The following is a 22,366-nucleotide window of genomic DNA, read 5'->3' as shown; positions in this document are numbered from 1 at the left end:
ACAGGGCGGCGACTTTGTACAAGAGGGGGAGTGGGGCGGGGCTTCCACCACAATGAGCCAATGAACTTTGAGGGCCCTTTGCTGATAAGAACCCATTTCCTATATTTGTTTAGAGGTGGGACGTTACATCATCATTTTGAAGCTTACCATGTATGGTAGAGCCAAATCCCAGGATGTGGAATGTGCCACTCCCGACTGCGAATTCCTGGCAGCAGTGGGATAGGGCAAATAGGAACATGTTAGAGTGTGGGTCACATTCCCGACCTGGTGATGCTTAGTTCAGTCTAAACCGAAGGGGGAGAACAGTGGGAGTCGTGTAAACTTGACTGTCATACTCACATATATTACCCGAAAGATAATACGTGATAAAAGTGCTGAACAGAAAAGTGAGAATGTGTAAGTGTATAATATTAGGACAAAAGGTGCTGTACAGGTATGCTTTTGTTCCCTAAGGTACAAACACTAGAAGAGTATAGGGATGAGGGAGTGTGAAATCTCTCTCTCTCTCTCTCTCTCCCTCTCTCTCTCTCCCTCTCTCTCTACCTCTCTCTCTCTCTCTCTCTCTCTCCCTCTCTCTCTCTCCCTCTCTCTCTCTCTCTCTCTCTCTCTCTCTCTCTCTCTCTCTCTCTCCCTCTCTCTCTCTCTCTCTCTCTCTCTCTCTCTCTCTCTCTCTCTCTCTCTCTCTCTCCCTCTCTCTCTACCTCTCTCTCTCTCTCTCTCTCTCTCTCTCTCTCTCTCTCTCTCTCTCTCGCTTCATTTGCTCCCACAGGTACAAGTAACACAGATAAGATGAATTCATTCTAAATAGTTTGCCATTTCTTACCTGTGGTCTTCTGTAAGGTATCTCCTGTCACTTTTCCCCCAATCCCCCTCTAGCTTTGGAGTGTATTCCTGATTGCATTAAACTGGCTAGCGTTCCTCATCTTCATCAGTGAATGTGGCCTGCTAATTATGCTAATGTGGTGCATTTTATATCTTTAGATTTTGGCAATGATGATAAAGAAGACTCTACTAGTTTGGAGCCAAAAGTGACATTCTCCAGAGAGGTCTTCATGTAGCTACTGCTTCATCTTAGTGCAGACATTTATGTTTTTAATCATAGTATTTTTACGTCTTCATCTGATATTCCAGTGTCTATCTGTGATAGGATTTTACATGTGAGGTGCTCCAGGGGTTTGTTCTTCGGTGCCGTATCCTGTTTTCTCTTTATATGTGTCCCTTGGGGTCAACCAGGAATCTTGCGACTTTATTTTTAGAGATGTGCAGGTATCTCCTGATCCATTGGCATAGGGATGTTTTTGTAATGCATACCAAGAAACTGGTTACATCCTGGATTTTTTTTAGTTAAGAAATAATACTAAAAGTACACATGTAGTATCTTTTCATTACATAGAGAAGATTATTTATGCTTTTGTGATTAAAGTATTGTAATGACTTATTTTTCTGCCTGTCAGGGAGCTCCGGCTGGGCCTCAGTTAGTCCGAAAGGCAGCTGTTCATCTTTTTTCAAACACTAGACATAATATGCACTGATTACCAGTGAAATTTAGAACTTATTTTAAATGACTAGTGCTTGCATATCAGAGTTCACATTGTGAAGAAGCTGAATATTTTGGGATCATTAGCTCATTCAATTGGCTACTGATGCTTGAAAGCAGTGTAATATAGTGAAATATGTATTTAATATTACTTTTTAAGTTTTTAAAGTTTTGAGCAGTCCTGCATGGTCAGTACTTAGTAACACCCCCTTCCTTTTTGTCTGTTAATTTTTGTTAGGGATATGTTTTGCCCATTCATACTTTTGAAAAAGTATTCTAGTTCTTACAGATTCTTAAACAATCTACATGAGCTGCTGTTCTGAAGTCTATCCACAACTTTTAAATGATAAATAATATTAGGTTAGGAGATCGTGAGGGCCATTGGGCAAAACCACCAGTAAAATGATCTGCAGTCCACTGCCTGCAACTCAAACCCAAAGCAGTTACCAGTTGTTAGGGGTGTTGTTGAACTTTTCATATGCACATACATTGGCACGCAAATGTATGTATGGTGAAGAGTTTATCTTTAACATTTTAAGCAAGATTAGTTAATGCTTTAGCCACCCTAGAACAAGCGTTACTGTGGTTTACTGTTACTGTGGACGTCAAGCGGAGTGACTCAATATTAATAGAAGGATCGATTTGTATTTCGAAGGTCTGATCAATGTCATGCGCGCGTGAGCCTCGTTTTAAAACTGAAACTCTGTGATCTAAGTCAGAGCTCACAGGGAGAAGATCAAACACGCCCACGTGTCACTACAGCGTCAGAACCTCGTCTTTAGCGCGAACCATAAGCAGCTCTACCGAGAAGAGCTACGGTTCGTCTTGGGTTTAGTCCACTCTGACGCATTTGGACTGTGGTTCGGTGCGATTGGACCGATAGTGGGAGGATGGGAGGAGGAGGGGGGTTATGCTTTGTCCATCTAGACCCCCTGGTGGTAATTTGAAAGTGATTTATTGGTGAATATTATAATTATTATTATTATTATTATAATAATAATAATAATAATAATAATAATAATAATAATAATAATAGGGGCAGTGGTGGCTCAGCGGTTAGAGCGCCGGGATATCGATAACAGGGTTGTGGGTTCGATTCCCGGGCTCGGCAAGCTGCCACTGTTGGGCCCTTGAGCAAGGCCCTTTACCCTCTCTGCTCCCCGGGCGCTGGAGTTGGCTGCCCACCGCTCTGGGTGTGTGTGTGTACTCACTGCCCCTAACACGTGTGTGAGTGTGTGAGTGAGTGTGTGTTCACTACCAGATGGGTTAAATGCGGAGGACACATTTCGCTGTACAGTGTACATTGTACAGTGACAAATACGTGCACCTTTACCTTTAATGTCTAAATATAATATACAAATAATAACATACAAATATGATTGTCCCATTTCTAATGACACGGATGACAGAAATAACCAGTGATAAGGTATTTATAATGCTCTAGAATTATTACAAAGTGTGTCTAGAGCGTCAGCTAACTCAATAAATGTAGCTAGAAGATTCCTGCATGTAATGTAGGAAATACACCTCTGGTAATGACAGTTTTCATCCAGCAGAGGGCATGCTCTTTCTGCTGAGACCAATGTCATACGACGTTTCATTTTCCACGCCCCCTTTCCATGACAGTTGCGAAGAAAAACAGAAAAACAATGGTAGTAGTTCACAAGTGTCAATGCCTGATAAACTATACAGCATCTTAAACAGTTATATAGGTGTATAGATATAGATATGTATATACAGGCATGTGTAAGAAAAAGTGGCTCTCTTTTTAGCAGTAGACTACAGTGTGATGTGAGTATCCTGCTCATGGAAAGTGTTCATACTATATTCATTTTTGATACTATATTATACAGTTAAAGGAGCTAAAGGGTATGTGGTAAGCAGATGAAGGAGGAGTAAGGCAGGTGTACTTGTTATTGTGGTTCCCCTCTGAAATTGTGCTCAGATGAAAAGCAGAAGTGAAGTGTGTGACCTGGACAGAGAGTGGGTGCAATACTAGGTTATTTTGTTTAGAGTCTGGTCCAGCTAGAGTACAGCTTTCATCCCCATCCTCCTGGTGTCACAAGCAGCGGCAGAAAGGACTTTTAAGATGACAGTGTGTGGGTCTAGGGTCCTTAGTGACGGACATGGATGTAGAACATGTTGTTTGGTATGATCAAATGTTGTGGTTTTGTTGGGCTTGGGGCTTGCAGTGACATTTTCAAGCTGCGTTCACACCCTCTTGCTCCCACTGAGCCTCCCCCATCCACGGGCTCTGACGCACATATGGCTTGACCACTGTTGTCAGCAGGTGCAGAGGGCACACTTTCTCAAATCAGAGGATTGCATGTGAGATACCATCTGACATGAAACAAAGTGAAACAGAGGGGGCGCTGCCAGTGGGCTTTTCCTGTCACAACAAGCAACAAATAAGTGATGAAAAATAGGTGCCAAGTTATCTTTAATATGTTTAAGTTTATTTTTGAAAGGAATAATAAAAAAGATCACAAAATGAAATTCCACAATTTGAGAGCTCAAAAGTAACATTTGACATGATTTCTAAATCTAATAATTTCTCAAAAATATTGTCCATTCACCTGTTCTGGAAGAGATTAGGTAGGTAAAAGGTAGGTGTCACAGACTGATTTTCCACTTTCTTCTGCTTAGATTAAAATATTCCTTTAAAAAAACACCCAGCTCACATTCACATGATGGAAACTGGGTTGAAATAAAAGGATAAACTCCGACCCGATGCCAGATCAACTAGAAACACTGATAAACTAAAAAACTGAAAATAAAAAATGAAAGGGAACTTTTATACTGTAAATTCCAAAGCAAATCTGGTACTGGTTTTAAATATATCTACCCTTCAGCCTCTGTCTAGCACATAAAAGCTTGGATTGTAAAGATTCCATGTACAATTTGATCTGCTTTTTATTTTCATGGCTTCAACAGGTTTGGTGTTCTTTGTACAGTTTGACAACACACTGTTCTACAGTTTCACGTGAAGTGAAAGTACGGACTGCTGCACCAACATATCTGTGAACAGTGGTGCTGGTAAGGACTGACTGAATGGACTTGACTCGGTTCAGTAGTGACCTGAAAACATGATGGTGAAGCAGGACCAGAAAGTGTTCTTCAACTGATCATCACTGAGTGTGCATTCCAAGGCTTTACTGTTGGAACATCACCAGGGACAATTTCCAGTGTCTTTTGATGTGGTCTATGGACCACAGGGCTCTGGCAGTTGTTGAGTAACTTATAGAGATGCTTTTACCTAATTTGTCTACTTTATTTCTTACATGGCTCACTATATATACCAATATATACATTGAAGCTGATATTCCACACTTTTATAGTCATTCTACAATAATAATAAAAAAAACCCCTCAAACACACAAAATTCCATCATTCTTCAATGCCTTACAGACTACACGGAATATAAATATTGATGTATTGTGTGTTTATACATATACATATCTGTACATGTGGTTTTGCAGTATGAATATCACAGATTACAGTTAACTCCTTGTACATTCATCTATGAAATGTGGATACAATCTATCTGTAAATGTTAACAGCTGGTGGCATGTATTTAACTGAATTTGCTTACTATCAGTTCTCTCTATCATCACTGCTGTCACATAAACTTGTGTCTCATAAGGGGCAAATTCAAATGGGAAAGAAAACCAGTCCTAGTTTCAATGCATCTTCATGTAAAGAGATTTTACCTCAAGTAATTTGGGACATTCTCATATAATAATTCTGATACAATGTAGATGACTGGCATTCATTATGGCATATGGTGTAAAAATAAATGAATAACCAGACAAAATTGAATTTTTGATGTGACAGTAACAGTACAGTTGGTTTGGGGATCCCTGATAAAATCACATTTTATTAACCCCTTAAACAGCCTATGGCTCGCTGGCAGGCCACAAGTGCTATTACAACCTTCTGTTACCAAAGAACAGCCCTACCAGTTTGCACAGTTCCTGTAGTTACTGAATAACACACCTTAGTGTGTAATCCGCCTTTCTGTGTCAAAGGGTTCAATTCTCAAACTTCCTACTGATGCATTTTATAAACAGTTCAAATCTTAGTCTATGTACCGTTCTATTTATGTAACCCCTTAATACAGCAAGGCTTATTACATACTATATAGGGTGTGTAATTTAGTAATTACAGGGACTCTACTGTACAAACTGGTGTGGCTATTCTTTGGCAATAGACGTTAATATAATGACACTTTCCATAGACTAAGCAGTCCATAGGCTATTTAAGGGGTTAATGGGAGAACCTTTTATAATTGTATCCTTCTGCCGAGATAATAATGAAGCTTGCTAGTGCTTTGTTTGTCTGAATTGTTCTTGAAAGTTAGTTCACTATAGTTGATTACAGAATAATAGGCATAGGGATTTTATGACTTACTTCAAAGCATATTTCCCTTGGCTTATGTGTAAATAAGTATTGGCCCACAAACCCCCCAGGAATCCCTTAACTCCTATTTCAGAAATTTGGATCTACAGAAAACAACATTCCTAATTACAATGCACAAATGCTTTGCTTAATTTAACAAACTGTAAGAAGGCTTGTACAAAGTATATGTCACAATTTTTGTAATGTTTTTTTTTCCAATATGATAAACTGAGCAAATTTGTTGAAATTGTGCTCTACAATGGGCATTAGCATATATATCCATATATAGGTTTCCTGCAGAAGACTTCCTGTAGATGTTCTCATATTTTCACATTAACTGTTAAAACTGGTGCTTGACTTTCCAAACTTGATGTCAGAATCAATAAACAAGCAATGTGCTGCAAATGATCTGGCAGAGCTGGCACAGAAACAGGCATGTGTCTGCAGTCAGAGTCACCTGTGAAATATGGGGATTTTCCCTGAGCACTGAAATCTGAGATTCACTGTATGAGGTAAGCATTTCAGCCAAACAGACAGCAAGTATGTAATTAGACTGAGCTTCAGGAAGATTATTTTCCACCAACTGTCTTTTTGGACAAGAGAAAACTATTACCAGAGCACTATAAGCCTCTCAGAGCTCACTTGTCTTTACAAGAAAAGTGAACTTCAAAGTCTGTTGCAATCGAGAAGTAAATAATGGCATGTGCAGAACACTGCAGTTCACTGTTCTCTGTACGGTTACTAGACCAGAGTCCAATCTTGGCCAGAGTTAAATGTTTTGACCAATCAGACTGCCTATTATATGTCTTAGGTGTGAGGTAATTAGCATGTTGGATTTGATTGGACAGCTATACCCTAACACATAAGCTCTCTGTGCTGACTAAAGGCTACTCATGCACAGTATGATTGTAACCTGCATGAGTTGTAACATGATCTCCTTACTTCCTCATTCTCCTGGAGTGGCCCAAAGCACACAACAAGCAGGTTTTCGAGATCCATCATGAACTAGTGTGTGCTTTGGTATGTGTGTGTGTGTGTGTGCTAGTGACGAAGCACATAGGAGGAGCTTGACTGGAACAGATAGATTTGATTGAGATGATGTTCTTGCCCTGGCAATCTTCCTATTTACAACTCCTGCAGTGTTCCTTTGTCACAGTGAAATCACAGTGAAATTACTTTTTGTGCTCCTGCACCTTGTGAAATGTCAGATTTGTGCTTTTCCTCATGCACAACAGAAAACATACTGGAGAGCAAGGCACCAGTTGAGTCCTTGTTCCGCAACCGTCCTCTCTCCTAGCCCAGGAGCCTTGATTAGAAACTAATGATCTTTTATCAGAAGCTTCATCTTGACCTAAAGCCTCATGAATTCTTTCAAAGAAACCTCAGATCAAGCCAACCTCTTACCTTATTCTGGTGACATTGCTTCCACTGACGGCTCTAATTAAAACCAACGTCACATTCGGTTTGGCTTATCAACTATTTCTTGTAGACAAAGGCCAAGTAAAGAAAATCCCATAGTGACGTCTTCGTCAGCAGAGCGCCTTTCGGCTAATCTCCCTCTTTCTGTTTATGAACTGCACATGCCTGATTGTTTGCTGTTTCGTGGTTTGCTATGCTACAGACAGGAAGCTACGATTTTAAGCCGAAGTCTTCTTGATAAGGCGTAAAAAGGGAGTGTGTTGCAGCGTGTGTCCTGAATTCTCAAGTATTGACGTCTTTAAAGGGAAAAGACCTCTCGGTCTTTCTGATTCACGGAGGCTAAAAAAGCACCACATTACACAGAAGCAGTGTATCTCTTGCATCATGTAATTCACTACGTTATATCCTCAATGAGAACAATATTATGAGTAACACTGCTTACTCTGCACACACTGCTCAAACCGGTATCACCTTGATGTGTCAAAGCATTCTATGCCATTAAAAGTCATGGTTCACTTTAGTTTACAGGGTCACTTTAAACATGAAGCTTTCTCTTTCCTGATGATTCTTTTGAAAAAATGTGAAGTGTAAAAGCGTACATTGCCCTTTGAGATTGGGATTCGCAAAACCACATATTCAAATCTGCAACTCAGGAGTCTGCAAGACAACATGCCAGATCCTGTTTCTGAGGCTCTGCGGATGGTGTGTCATTAAAGAACAATCAAACAGGCTGCAAGCCTTGAATGTCTAAATGAGCTGATATTTGCACATCAGAGCGACTAGCAGAAGTAGAAGCCGTATTGTGGCTGACTTGTAGCATCCTTGTATATGAATACTGTACAGTACTGTGCAAATACCAGGCACCAAAGTAAACAGTTTAAAAACATTTAGTTTGGACAGGATCATGATCTTGCGAGGGCTGTGCGATCAAGCAGTTACGGAGGCCCCCAAAGTCATGACAATAACACATACATAATTCAATCCCCTATCTCTGGCAGTAAACACACACTCTTAGCGAAGTAGGCACCTCAGTGCTCAAGGAGCACCTCTGTCATTAATAATTCTCCTCCCATCATTAATATGTGGGAGATCATGATCCTGTCCAAACTAAATCTTTTAAAACAGTTTACTTTGGTGCCTGGTATTTGCACAGTACTGTACAGTATTCATATACAATGATGCTACAAGTCAGCCACAATACAGCTTCTACTTCTGTTACTCGCTCTGATGTGCAAATATCAGCTCATTTAGACATTCAAGGCTTGCAGCCTGTTTGATTGTTGAAAGCACTGTTCCTTAACTCCCCTGCTGCCACGTCCTGCCAGTCCAGGGGATCAAACTGACAACCTTTCAGTTTCAAGCCCGCCTCTGTAATAGCTAGATCACACCCCCCCCCCCCAACGTTCTCTTTACCCACTGAACAGAAAGGGTTAAGTACCTTGCTCAGGGGCCAACAGCCACAGCAGCCGAAGCAGAAGACGTAGGTATGAAACTCATAACCTTGTGATTAATGACCTGGTGCTCTTACGACCAGGCCGTGTACATTCTGAGTCAACGAATGTGTTTCATTTTTGTTTTGAAAACAAACAGATGAAACGTTGATACTGTAAAATAGCCATACATCAAGATTTGTTCATTTAAAGACAAACTTGAATCATGAATTTGACTGTTTTCCTCTGTTCCCCCTTTTTCAAGCTTCTTTTTCCATTATTGCAAAAGCAGAAGTAAAACTATACACACTGTAGTAAATGCAGCACACAAAACATCCTATTTGAATTGCAGTAATGACAACTTATGAGCCAATAATTGTGCAAAACGTGAGGGGTACTCACATCACTTTTTCATTTATTTAGTCATTCGAATACATTCAATGACTATATATTAATGTTAAATGTTTATGTTATGTCATTTAGAAATGTTCATGTATCAAATTAAATTATTCAACTATTATGCTCCCATAGGCCCCCAAAGTCCTTTACAGGCAGAGACCCCTGGGCATTGGCCCCACTGGCCTGGTGAGCAATCCTTCATTAGGTAATCCATGTAAAACAGAATTAGAGAACTAGGTTATCCAAGGTTAAAGAGATTTAGAATAAACACAGCAAACATGAATACAGTAAAAAAAAAAAAGTAAAACGCTTGTTAATCCAATCCCACCAGCAGTACACCTGATCTAACCTGAGCCAAGCAAGGTACTGAATAATAACTAAAAGATTTGGAAATGGCCAAGCGCACACATTCATAAAATTCACAATTTTCTTAGTACTAATATTTTCTGAGGTAATAAATATATCTGGTATACTAAGAAAGTCATGTATGTATATATATATATAGATGGGAACTGATTTTGCTGATTGTCAGTCTTTATGCCCTGGCATGTTTCCAGGGCGGACAAGCTTTTCATGCTATTCACACTTGAAATGACTGGGACTATGTTTTTGCCCTGGCAAGGTTCCAGGGCAGGCATGCTACTCATTCCTCTCACAATGTTTCTTATATGTCGAATAATGTGAAAAGCTGTTGTTAAGAAAGCAGTGCCACTAAACACTAACACTAAATAAGAATAGATTTGGGGTGTTTTTTAGATCATAATTCAGAATTTTGTCTAATAATTCACATTGTGTGTTGTTTTATTTGAGCATTATTTTTAAACATTGTACATAAACATTGTACATTTACTCCAGTATTGATGAAATTGACAACTTTTACTAAATTGCAATTCCAAAGAATACAAATTGTACCTGTTACATTTTAGTTCAGACCTTTACATTACTCATTACTTCCACTGGAGCTTTTTACCCCCCTCCCCCCCACACACACACTCATTGGCTCTAGGTATCATGTTTTTGCATAGTGTTTTACTTGTTTTACTCATCCTTTCATGTTGTCTTTCCCCCAGCATGCATTCTCTTGTGTGTGCCTCTTTCTTACTCATTGGTTAAGTGTTTAACCCTGCTGTTGGTCTCACAGTTGAGAGTTTATTGGCTTAATATTACATGTAAAAAACATAAGTAGAACACATTCAGTGTAGTCAACGTACAGCTGCAATTACGAATATTTAATTTAGGCATATCTCAGTAAATCTAAAATAACAAGTGATTTCTCAGTGAATTCAACGCAGAAATGCCACTTATAAATATTATACGTAATATATTTGATTGTGGTTATGATGGACACTATTATCCCACAGTGCAAGGCGGAATGGAAAGGGAGTAACTACTTTTGTCTGGAAAAAAAAGAGCAAAAAATGGAGGATAGCGATGCGAGTGCTGGGGCAACCAAATTCACAAGAATTTCAAATACTGAATAAATGCTTTAAAAGGAGCTAAAAGAAGGCAGACTCACTAGTTGAGGTTATGTACAGTGTGATGAGCCCATGGCCAGCATTTAAGTTCATTTAATGCTAAATAAATAATGACAAGACAAGACAAGAAAACTATAGTCACCATTTGTGACCATTGAAAAGATGGAATTTGGCCCCTCATGAACCCATGCATGAACACACCTATACACACTAGTGAGTAAGTAAATACATTAATAAAAGGATGTTCTGATTCTATAATTGCAACTTTTATCTGTTGACTATGTATTTTTATTTCATATACTTGAGTTTGTAGTTAGATAGTAGTAGATAGTTGAATAGTAAATATGTTTTACTTTCAGTCAAGTATATGTTTGGCTCTATACTTCCACTTTTCATTGAGAAAATTCTTCACACAAAAAAAATCATACTTTCACTTAAGTATAGTTATATATTCTCAGTACTTTTCCCCTAAAAGTAAACATTCAGCAGTAACATTTAAAGTGAGCGTCAGTGGTTCAGACTTCACATACAGCATTTCATAGAGTCTTCTTTATATATATATATATATATATATATATGTTTTTCTACGTTTTGAAAGTGCTCAGAATGCTATATAAATATCACTCAAAAGAGAAAGTGAAAGGAAAATGCACTCGGGTTGCTTTAAAATTGTCATATGACAAACAGTCCAGTATTGCAAAAGTGATGGTGTAACTGACCTCAAAAAAATGTATTTTATGGTGCAATGCTACATAGCATTAGACATGCCTTAGTTGTTGGAATAGGCAAAGCCAAACAGGATTTCAAATATGCCTTTTTAGATTTGACAAATTATACTTTATTAATCAAGAAGACACATCAGGCATGAGAGCAAAACCACCTGCCTAATATTGTATAGGTCTCCCTTGTGCCCTAAAAACAGTTCTGACCTGCAGAGACGTTAGCAGTAGATCCTTTGTGCCCTATCTGTTGCACGGTAGGGCCTCCATGGATCAGACTTGTTTGTTCAGCACTTGTTAGGTCAAATACTTGATCAAATTTAGATCTAAAGAATTTGGAGGCCAAGTCAACACCTTGATGCCTTTGCCATGCTCCTTAAACGATTCCTAAATGCGTTTTGTGGTGTGGCAGTACAATGAAAATTGTTTCTTTCACATATCCCAGCTTGGTTATTGGTATGATGTAATACCATTGCCATGAAGGAGTGTACTTCAGCATGGTCAGCAACCATGTTAAAGCAGGGGGTACGAAACAAAGTAATGCCAGGACTCAAGGTTTTCAAGCAGAGCATTTCAGAGCGCATCATGCTGCCTCCGCCAGCTTGCCTTCTTTTTATCCTGATGCCATCTTTTCTGCAGGTAAACGATGCACGCACCAGGCTGTCCAATGATGTAAAAGAAAACGTGATCCACCAGACCAAGCCATCTTCTTCTGATGCTAATGTGCCCATTGTATGGGGTAAGCCTGGGCACTCTGATCTGCTTTTTTGAGATGCTTTTTTAAGAAGACATTTTTGAGATGCTCTGACCCAGTTGTCAAGCCGGCGCAATTCGGCCCTTGTTAAAGTCTCTCAGATCCCTATGCAGACTCCATTGAAACATAATAATCTATGTTATTCACTCCATCTGCCTGTGGTTTTAATGGTATGGTTATTAGGTGTGTATGTAATAGTGGGATGTTGCAATGCCATTCTTGTGCCACAGAGGAAGCAATGAAACACGTGGTGGTCTTATGGTCTGTGTGGACTAAAAGAGGTTGGACAACGATCACACAAGCATTGGGAATATGAATGTAGCAATCTAAACATCTAGGAAACAAAAGACAATGAATTTTCATTTAAAGGTCATTTTATTGTATAAAAATACCAAACATTCATAAAAGGTAACAATGCATTAACAATAAACAAAAAGTACAACTGAGAAAACAGTGATTGTGGTACAAGTGAAATTGTAACAAGCAAAACAAATCTTAATGTATATCTTTACTATCTTTTCCAGTGAATATTGAATATAACAAAACATAAAAAATATGAAACATCATCTAAATGCATGACATAACTTCAGTTATTCTGGACAGGCCTTGTGTATGAAACCATTTTCTTTAAACACAGTATTTTGAGAACTTTCAATGGAACATTTGTTTAACATGACATAGCCATTACGCAGAGATCAAAGATCCCTGCAAGTTCCAGAGAACAGAATTACTTTGCCACACATGAGAAAGCTTTTCCAGAATTCCCAAATATGACCTTCAAATTTACATGTACATAATTTTTTATGTACATTTATGTACATAAATGTTTATCAAAATCATGCTGCCTTTTAAAAATAACAGTGGTGTCTTACAGTAATTGGTCCCTCATTCTTAAATGAGCTCATCTGATGTTAAGGAAATGAAAAAAATAATAACCTACAAAGCATTAACTGTAGCCCATATTCACAGCAGAAATTATAGTTTTTGTTTTTCAATCCCAAAACAGCAAAATAATAGCCTACATATTGTGCTCCTCATGTTTAATGCAGTACTGAATTTACAATCCATTGTACTGCTCTTTACTGAACTGCAGTGTGTTGTTACTGAGGATAGTAGGGCCAGTTCAGTTCGTGACTCATGGGGTAGGATGGGGTTTGTGTGTTTATTTGCACTGGCCCGTTCATTCCACTGTTGGCCGCCTGCCTCATGGCCTCCTGGGGACTGCCATTAATTAAGGGATAGTTATACATGGGAAAGGCCTGTGTGCAGTCAGAAGTGGCTGAGCTGGCAGGTAATAGCATGGTCAGGTTGCTCTGGCTTTGAGGCTCTTGTTTTAAATGCAGACCTGTCTGAGGGCCCACCAGGCTCTGTAGAATCTCACTCCCGTCCTGGCTGTCTGTGTACAAGTAGCCCATCCCCATCATCCCACCTGTGCCTGGTGCCCCATTCTGCGTCCCTGGAGCTCCTTGGGGATCATAATTGCACCACATGGCTTCTCCAGCAGGCATCGGTTCTTTCCTGTAAGTTGGCTGCTGAACACTCTGGTCTTGTTGCTCCTGCCGAGGCTGGCTGGGGTCAAGGGGGCTAAGAATATCTAGGTCCATTGAACTCAGTAAGGGTAGGCTGCTTCCTCCGTCACCTGTGGTGTTGAGGGTGGGAACTGGGTTAACTGGGTTGATCTGTTGCATGCCAGCCCCATTACTGGGCCCAGGGCTGCTTCTTGCTGTGTTCAAGTGAAGTGAATTGGGCCACTGAACTGGGTTGAATGTTGCTGGAGCTGGTGATGCTGAAGTTGATGGCATCATGGGGTGGGCCTGATAAGTGTTGTTGACCATGCTGTGTTGACTTGGTCTCATGGAGAACTTTCTATATAAATCTGATGGTTCTGTGGAAGATAAATGTTAATAGGTGTGAGAGTATACATACACAGTGCTGAGAGCCGATCTTTAAGCCAATCAAAAAGGCCAATCAAAAAGGCAGTTTCTTACCAGTTTTAATTCTCTGGGTCACTGCTTTTGTTCTGTTCATAGAGCTCATAGATCCAGAAGGAAAGCTGGAGAAGGACTTCATTAGACTGTCTATTTTCCGCTTCTTCTCTTGACAACCATAAGGATCTAAATGAAATAAACAAATGTTGAGCGAGGGAACAACTTGAGGATAGGACATTTTGTGTAGATTTGGAAGAAGGTAAGTCCTACCTTTATCATCAGGCAAGTATCTGAACTCCATGGGCTCGCTCACTTCCTGGTCAGTGGGGCGGCGCAGTTGCATGTGCACAGTGACAGGAGACAAGATGGAGGTGTCGCAGTAGGAAGGTGTGCGGAACACGATGGCCACCTGCCTGTGCACGTCTGCCTGAGAGAAGGAGCCTCTAGCCTCCCAGGTCTGGGTGAAGAAACGCACCTCTATGTCATCTGTAGAGTGACGCAGCAGGAATGGAGGGATGAGGTGAAAGATGAGTGAATGAATGAAATGATAAGAGAAAGTATGTAGAAATTCCTTCAAATTTAGGGCTGTCCAAACAAAAGCTTGTCACTGCATTTGGAGCCCAATGGCAGGATAAATGACAGAATGACGAAATGACCAAAAGGATGGAGAAATGAAAAGAATGAAAATTGTGTAGAGAAGTATATTTTTTTAAGACCACAAAGAAATTCTTTCAGTGCCCTATGAAGAAGAAGTACTTTTGTACCTTTCTGCACTTTATCACAAAGCAGGAAGATCTCATCTCCACCCTTCACACTACCACTGTTCTTGTTGACCCGGCAAATGCGCAACTCCGCTGTGTTTGGGGCCCCTGGAAAAAGGGCAAAAAAGTCATAGATTAAAATATCAGGTCACTATTCAGCAAACAAGGCCACAAAAAACACAGACAAGCGTTAGCTATGATAAGAAGATTGGGATTCCACTCTGACTCTGTCTATAACTGTAACAAGCAGAAAGGTCTTTAACGCTCTAGTAGACCAGGAAGTGCGCGAAGTGGCTAAATATAAAGCAGGCTGGTAGGTCCTGTTTTAGAATGTGAGGGTGGAGCTGAGTGGGCCTCCACTTTGAGTGTATGAAGTTGTCTATCATGGAGGGGTTTAATGTCACTTAAAAAACAGATCTAGGAGCAGATCTTCCAATCTTCATACGAATTTATATGCTACCTGCTACCATTAGAAGAATCTGTTCGCGCCTCACGTGAGATATATAAACATTTCCTTCAGTTTTGTGACACCCACTCTAACTGCATATGTGGTGTGGACAAGCATACTAGCCCATAAAATTCTCTGTGCAGAGGCTTCCGCTGTGCACTGTACTCACACTGCTAGCAACTCAGGAAGTGCTGAATGGGGCCATGCTCACTTCCTGTAATGTAATATGCCCCAATGACAGCAGAATGACTTCTGAAACATTACACATATAGTCTAGCTATGCTCCCCAACAATGTCTGCATTCTGAGGCATCCACCATCTTCAAGCCTTGAACTCTTAAGGGTCTTTTTGTGGCTAACACTTCCGTTCCGTACTTATGTAACTACATTGTAGTTACAGATTAATTCATAGCATTAATAGAGAGCAGTTCATTTTAAGTACATAAGTACATAAAACTGGGGGGGTCCTGAGTATGCTTTCGAGTTCTTCGCAAATCATAGCTCATCAAGCTTCATCAAAAAAAATAAAATAAAAAATCTGCTACAGTGCTACAGGAGATGTGGTTTTGGCCACTCACTGTTGTCATAGATGGGATTAGAGATGACAGGGGGTAGCACAATGCTGTAACGGCCAGTCTCATCCTGCAGAAAGACTTGGAAACACAGGCGCACCACGTTTAGGTCGTACTCCTCCGTCTGCAAGAGCTGCTCCCTTGAAACTGCAGGTTCAAACACACAGACATAAACAGCACACACTTTAGTACATATTTTCTCTTATTCTTGTTAATACTTGGGCAAGGTACCTAACCGTGATTGTGTATTCTCAAAACATAATGCTGTGCAATATCTGTAAAGCGTACTGTACTGCACTTTATTATTGGATTTTAATCCTGGCGTTCAGTAAAGTGGTCTTGCGCTATGGATCTATGTTTACATAGAATGGATAATCATGTTTTATTATTACTAAAATTGGGGGTGGGAGGGGCTCCAGCAGACTAATATGCCACCACTATGACCCGAGGATCGCTGATTCGAATCCTGGGATCATGTTGCCTGCCATCAGCAGCCAGAGCCCAAATGAGCACAATTGGCCTTGCTTTATCCGGATGGGTAGATGTCTCTCACTCCCCACATTACTTCAGCATGATGCTGGCCGGCATGGACGTCTGGTAGCCGATGCATCTGAGCTGGGAACCCGGTGCTTTCTTTCGAGCGCGTTGGTTGCCTAGTGACGTTGCATTAGTGACCGTTCAAAAAGAGGTGGAGGCTGCTTGTGCATGTGTCAGTCCTCACTCTCTTCCAGTGCTGGAGGCATTACAGGAGATAGTAATGAGAGAGTACTAACAAGTAGGTTGGGTAGTGGTTAGGAAAATGACATGACAATATTTTGTCATCATGATACATTTTGTCCTCATCATAAACAGTATGCTTTCATGGATATTGCCAGTACTTAAAAAACATTGAATATCATCAATGTCATTGTTTTTGACAGCAGTGTTTACAAAGTGCATTTTGTATGTGTTGTTATCCATATTGTGCATCACGAAAATGCTTTTAAGTATTGCAATACTGAATTCTTGTCATAGCATCTCCCCCACACACACAACTACAGTTATTATTACAAAGATCACATTTAATCTTTGTATTATCTCACCATTAGAGGTGAAATAAAAGAGTAAAGAGGACAGCCAGGGGTGGGTGAAAGGAAGCAACCAGACTGCTTTGTCACGAGAATGACATTGCATGAGAGTGATAGCCTAAGAAATGACTTAATTCAGATCTCTGATTATATCAGATATCTCTGAGTGACTCTTTCTCTCGACGTCAAACCACTGCAAACACTACTCAGCGGTATCCCCAGGTATGTCACTGACACATATGCCCACACACAGAGAGGGAGAGAGAAACACGCACACACATATACACACACACATACTCACAACCCACGCCAAATGCGTGTCAAGATGTTTCTCAGTGTGTGCAGTGCTAGCCCACTCTTTTTCTCTTTCAGGAGTCTGTCGGCCGCTCGTTTTGCAGTGGACTATCCCGCCTACTGCTGGTGTGACGTGCGGCTGACAGACTGAGGTGAGGTCACAGGTGGAAATATCACAGCGAGAGAGCTCGGAGGGCTCGGTGACGGATGACGACTCTACAGCGAAGAGGCTGCTAAACTTGACGCTCAGAGCACTGCCTCTGCTCAAACCACAAAAGCACCCAAGAGGGAAAAAGAGAGGGAGAGGAGGATAGATACTGAATGGGAGTGAGTGTGCACACACACACATGGGGAGAGAAGCAGACACACTCACAAAAAAAGGCTAAGCAGGCAGATAGCTGATAAATTGAGAGAAGGTGGGAGGCTGTGAGTGGGTGTAGAAGTTAGAGGCAGGGTGTGAAAATGAGGAGGTGGTGTGCGTGCATGCTTTTCTGCATACATATATATATATATGTACGTGTGTGTGTGTGTGCGTGAAGGGACACACAGGAACGCATAGAGGAACACACAAGCCTTGTGGGTGTCGATAGGGCGAGCATTTGGGTTAGTGTGGGCAGGTGGCGGACGAAAGAGGGAGTTCATGACGAGAGATGCAGAGAGCGAGCTGAGGGAAAGGTAGATCCTCCATTCAGTGGGCACGTTGCCATTAACAGCACCTACACACCTCAACAGACAGCGCACTCTGTACACAGTTTCTCACATCACTCATGATTTCTCTTTACCTCATACCCAAGCCAGGCATCGTCATCCTTTTAAATATTGTTCAAATATTAGTCAAATAGCTGTAGAAAATACACTGACACACTGACACTGCATGAGTCAAAAGGCCAATAACAGTGGGACAACATTAGTGAAAGTGAGATCATTACTGGCTCATCCTCCCTTATGCACATGACATCACAACTAATATCAAAAGTGTTCTCACTACAGTGACGCAGCCAAGAGGACTGTCATTCATAGTTGAATTAGACATAATGGTGAGCCATGGAGGTGGGGTAATATGGTGCTTATTGTAGTAAATTACAGCAAATTACACTTTCTCAGTACATTCACCAAACTTATTAACTTAACATAAACATAAAACAGTACATAATGTGTCAAAATTATATAAATAATATAACATAAAACAATAAAATACTGCACTAATGCCATTTAAATAGAATTATGTATGTTCTCTGTCATTAAACCTAGTCTGTTATTTAGGCACTCAGGATATTCACAATAAGCTCAGAAAGGCAAACTGTGATGCAGTTTACCACAACAACTGTAAAATATTATGATATTGCCTGCCCGATACATGATGTTACATGTCCACCATATCTTACATCCTTTTAAGACTTCTGTGTGAGCTTCACATACTGTATCTGAACAGAAAGCACTGGTTTGGTTTTAGGAAGGAACAGAATAGGACACATCATCGGTTCAGGAAGCACTGAGCCCTCACAGCAGAAGTGAGAGCAAACACCAAGTCACCTTGGAGATTAACCTAAATGACCAAGAGGAAGCAATAACAGGACAACGTAGCCTGTTCTGAAATGTCCTTTTGCAGTGACTCCTCACAGTGACTGCACACAAGCTGAGGAGAAGCAATCACTTTTGAGGATTAAGTGAGCCCTCAAGAGTCAAATACAATACCTGCTGATTCACACTGAAGCTTAGTGAAAATATTCTATTCAGCACTAAAACGGCTTTTGTATGAAACAACCTGTAAAACCTCAAAATTGTTCTACTGTTGCCCTTTTAGTGCTACCAATTAGTAATTAACCACTTGGCACCTGTAAATTATTTAAACGTGACCATGTACAATAAATAATTTATGGTTTCGACTTCCTCTGGTTGTTTTCAACCAGCGCATACACAGTTTTTTTTTTTTTTTTAAAGGAGAGGGCCTCTATTCCTGCTCTGAATAAATTCCCCCTGGTCACATGCAATGCAACACCGCAGGCAGTTGTGCAACAGTTTTGCTTAAAAAAGAGAAGTGAGCTTTTTTTTCTTATACTAATGATACCACCACAGTTCAACACAATGACTGTAGGAATAACATAAAGGAAGTCACCGGTCTGTATAATGTAGTGATTTACAATGAGTTGCCTGTTTATACAGTTTATTGACAAAAGTATTGGGACACCTGCTCATTCATTTCATTGTTTCTTCTGCAATCAAGAGTATTAAAAAAAAGAGTTTATCCTGATTTTGGTGAATTAACTGTCTCTACTGTCCAAGGAAGCTTTCTACTAGTTTCCAGAAAACACAGTTCCACCACTACACAGCTTAATGCTCTAATGTTAGAAGGGTAGAAGAGATTGCTGATGATTTGTGTGAGCAATACAAAAAAAATAAAAAGAAGTGATCTCACCATTAAAGGGGTTGATGCCTCGGTTCACTCTCTGCATAATGGCATCTCTAACCTCTCTTCTCCTCACACATTGGATGCCCAAGTTCTGGAAGCTGTGAAATTAATCAACTGACTGTTAAACATAGTTTCTAAGTCCTTAGACTGAAGGTGAAGAGAGAAAACCTTGGATTCATTCAAATTAGAAGATTCCAGTAACTCAATGTCCAATATGGACCACACCAATAGCAACCACATAGATTTTCTGAACTGTTAACCATGAGAGATGGCCAGGCAGATAATTCTGCCTGGGGGGGTGGACAAAACACTGCAGCTCTAAGGTACGCATTTTGCATACTAGGGGAATCCCCTTGCTGCTTCCCTTCTCTGAGGACTTTTTTTTGATATATTAAAAAAAGATGGACAGAGGACTGTAGCAGCATGCACATAGTGTTTGTGTGTGGGTGTGGGTATGTGGGTGTATGGTATTCTGACATTAAACACGCTAAGAGAACAGGCAGACAGGAATGACTTTGATGTGGAGCTCAGTAATGCTTTAACATCATTAGGGAAAAAATGGCAACAGGACAAAAAGAAACTTGAAAAAAGCGGTAGATCTTTTAAGCCAACTGATATCTTTAAACATTCTCAACTGACTGTTCCATCTATCTGATGTTTCATGTAGATTTAAAACATATAATGTATTTAAACATCACAATTCAGCATTTAGGATGCATTAGTTATTTAATAGGGCAGACTTACGCAATAACCCTGCGCTCAGGTCCAAACTCTGCCTCGTAGTAACCATCCTTACAGTCTTTTCCAACCAGGTCATGTGGATGTGGTCTGTAGGGCTCATTTTTGGTTACTAAAGACACACACACTTTTCCTTTTCCACAGTTATTCAGGATCTGACAGGAAAAAGAAGAAAGCAGTTAAGAAAACCAGTTGCTGTATAGAGAAAAGTATTAAATATATATATATATATATATATATATATATATATATCTTTAATACAAATGTATTACCAGTACCTGAATGCTTGGATAAGTTCTGTTATTATCAGAGCTTCTCTCTCCAGGTATACTGCCCGCTGAACGACCCTCGCACTTATACCTGAAGCGCATCCCTCTTTGCTTGGGTTGCTCAAAGATCTGAACACAGGGTTCTCCCACTAATGAAATACAGAGGTGAGACAGTAAGTATCGACTGCAATAATCTACAACAGTTTACATCAGCAAACCATAGAAGGCACTGTTTAGACAGGTGTCTAGCAAGCATCAACGCAGAGAGCCCACAGACATCGCAATCCATTCACAGGTAGCTCTGAGGTCATACAAGACCCGCTGAAGTGTAAACATCTAAACATCTGCAGACCACGGCATTTTCCTCAGAACCTGCTCGAACCACAGCCAACACAAAACCGACATCAAATAATTTCCCCCTTTGCTACACCTGTCAGTGCACTGCTCACATGCACTCCCATGTCAGTGGCCCACAGTGGACCACAAAAGCAGAGTATGATTATCAAAGCTCTGTCACACACCTGCTTAGACAACACAGCTGTGCCTGGCATGAGATGCTCATGTCTCTTCATACACACGTGCAGATATCTAAAGGCACGGTGTCCGTCCATACTCACACACTTATTACGTATACGTATTTTTTATTGATATTTTTATTAGGACTTTTTGACCTTTTAAGCTGGTAGCATTCTAATACTGTCCTTGTGAGGTCTAATTTGATCTGCATTAAGGACAAACACACACAGACACACACACACACACACACACACACACACACACACACACATAACCTCCTTAAGACTAGCTGTGTTGTAGAGCAATGTCCTCAGAGCAGACCTCACTCACGTCTACCTGCCCTGCATGTAAGACACAGGAAGTGACTGTCACTCTACAAACCTGAACTGAGTAACCCGACCATGTCAGAAAAAGAGGGAAGTAGATAAAGAAAAAAGGAGTAATAAAGGCAGTTCTAGATAGTTATAAGCATGCTGGGCGTAGAGAACAGAGTTACACTTGACAGAGAAGAGTAATATGAACTTACTGTTCAGTGTGGGAAAAGGAGCTGTGCAAGAAAAGACAGAATAATTCAGGAAATCAATAAAGTTGAACAAACAAGTGCAAAATCAAGGCATTTGCTAACAATACTGCTAATGGGAACTTGAAGTCAGAACCAGTGGCCAGAGGTTCCTCATTTTGATTTCCTGGTGCAGATTTACTCGTCATGGATTTTAGTCAAATCGTTCACGTAGGCTACTCAGTTTCATCGAATATGATTTTTTTTTAATTATTATTATTTCTAAAGTAATTTGTTATAAGGTAAAATCGAAAGAATATACAGTCCCATACTGTTTCTGGTCGAAACTTCCTCTGAGTTGTGAAACAAGAAGCATTTAGTAATTTAACGGATGAACTGGTTATTCAAGTTACAACAAGCAGCCATCAGTTACAGGAATCAGGTTCATAAACACAGAGAGTTTCAGCTAGCAGAAGGGAATAATCCATCCACAGAGAACTTTACAGCTTCGTGTAATTTCAGACCGTTTACTCCAAAACCGTAAAGGCTATTAGTCACTGCTGTGAGTTCAGGCTGGGTGACTGGGGAGTCATACAATACAATTATTCGAGAAAAGCTGTTAAGGCGTGAAATAGCTTACTGTTACTCACCATCCATTTTGGTGGACACCCTTGTTGCAGCGTCCAGTGTGTATGTGTGTGTGTGCGTGTGTGTGTATAAGATCTGAAGTGAAT

General features: G+C 40.3%; 1 protein-coding gene across 2 annotated transcripts; it reads right to left on the bottom strand.

The window, feature by feature from the left end:
- Positions 1-12,487: 12,487 nt before the first annotated feature.
- rel (v-rel avian reticuloendotheliosis viral oncogene homolog) lies at positions 12,488-22,366 on the bottom strand. Of its 2 annotated transcripts, XM_072678151.1 has the most exons (10): positions 22,283-22,366; positions 21,660-21,680; positions 20,627-20,766; positions 20,355-20,503; positions 19,617-19,708; positions 15,846-15,986; positions 14,824-14,928; positions 14,330-14,545; positions 14,120-14,245; positions 12,488-14,016 (listed from the first exon to the last, which is right to left on the bottom strand). In XM_072678151.1, the coding sequence occupies exons 1-10, from the start codon at positions 22,287-22,289 to the stop codon at positions 13,232-13,234; spliced, it is 1,782 nt and encodes a 593-aa protein (XP_072534252.1). In that variant the 5' UTR covers positions 22,290-22,366; the 3' UTR covers positions 12,488-13,231. The 2 variants fall into 2 exon arrangements, with proteins under 2 accessions (XP_072534252.1, XP_072534253.1); XM_072678152.1 differs by lacking the exon at positions 21,660-21,680 and having other exon boundaries at positions 22,283-22,360.

Source organism: Salminus brasiliensis, chromosome 4 (assembly GCF_030463535.1).
Source record: "Salminus brasiliensis chromosome 4, fSalBra1.hap2, whole genome shotgun sequence".
NCBI lineage: Eukaryota > Metazoa > Chordata > Actinopteri > Characiformes > Bryconidae > Salminus > Salminus brasiliensis.
Note: the sequence above shows the minus strand (reverse complement) of the source record. Positions and strands in the feature narration are given on the sequence as shown.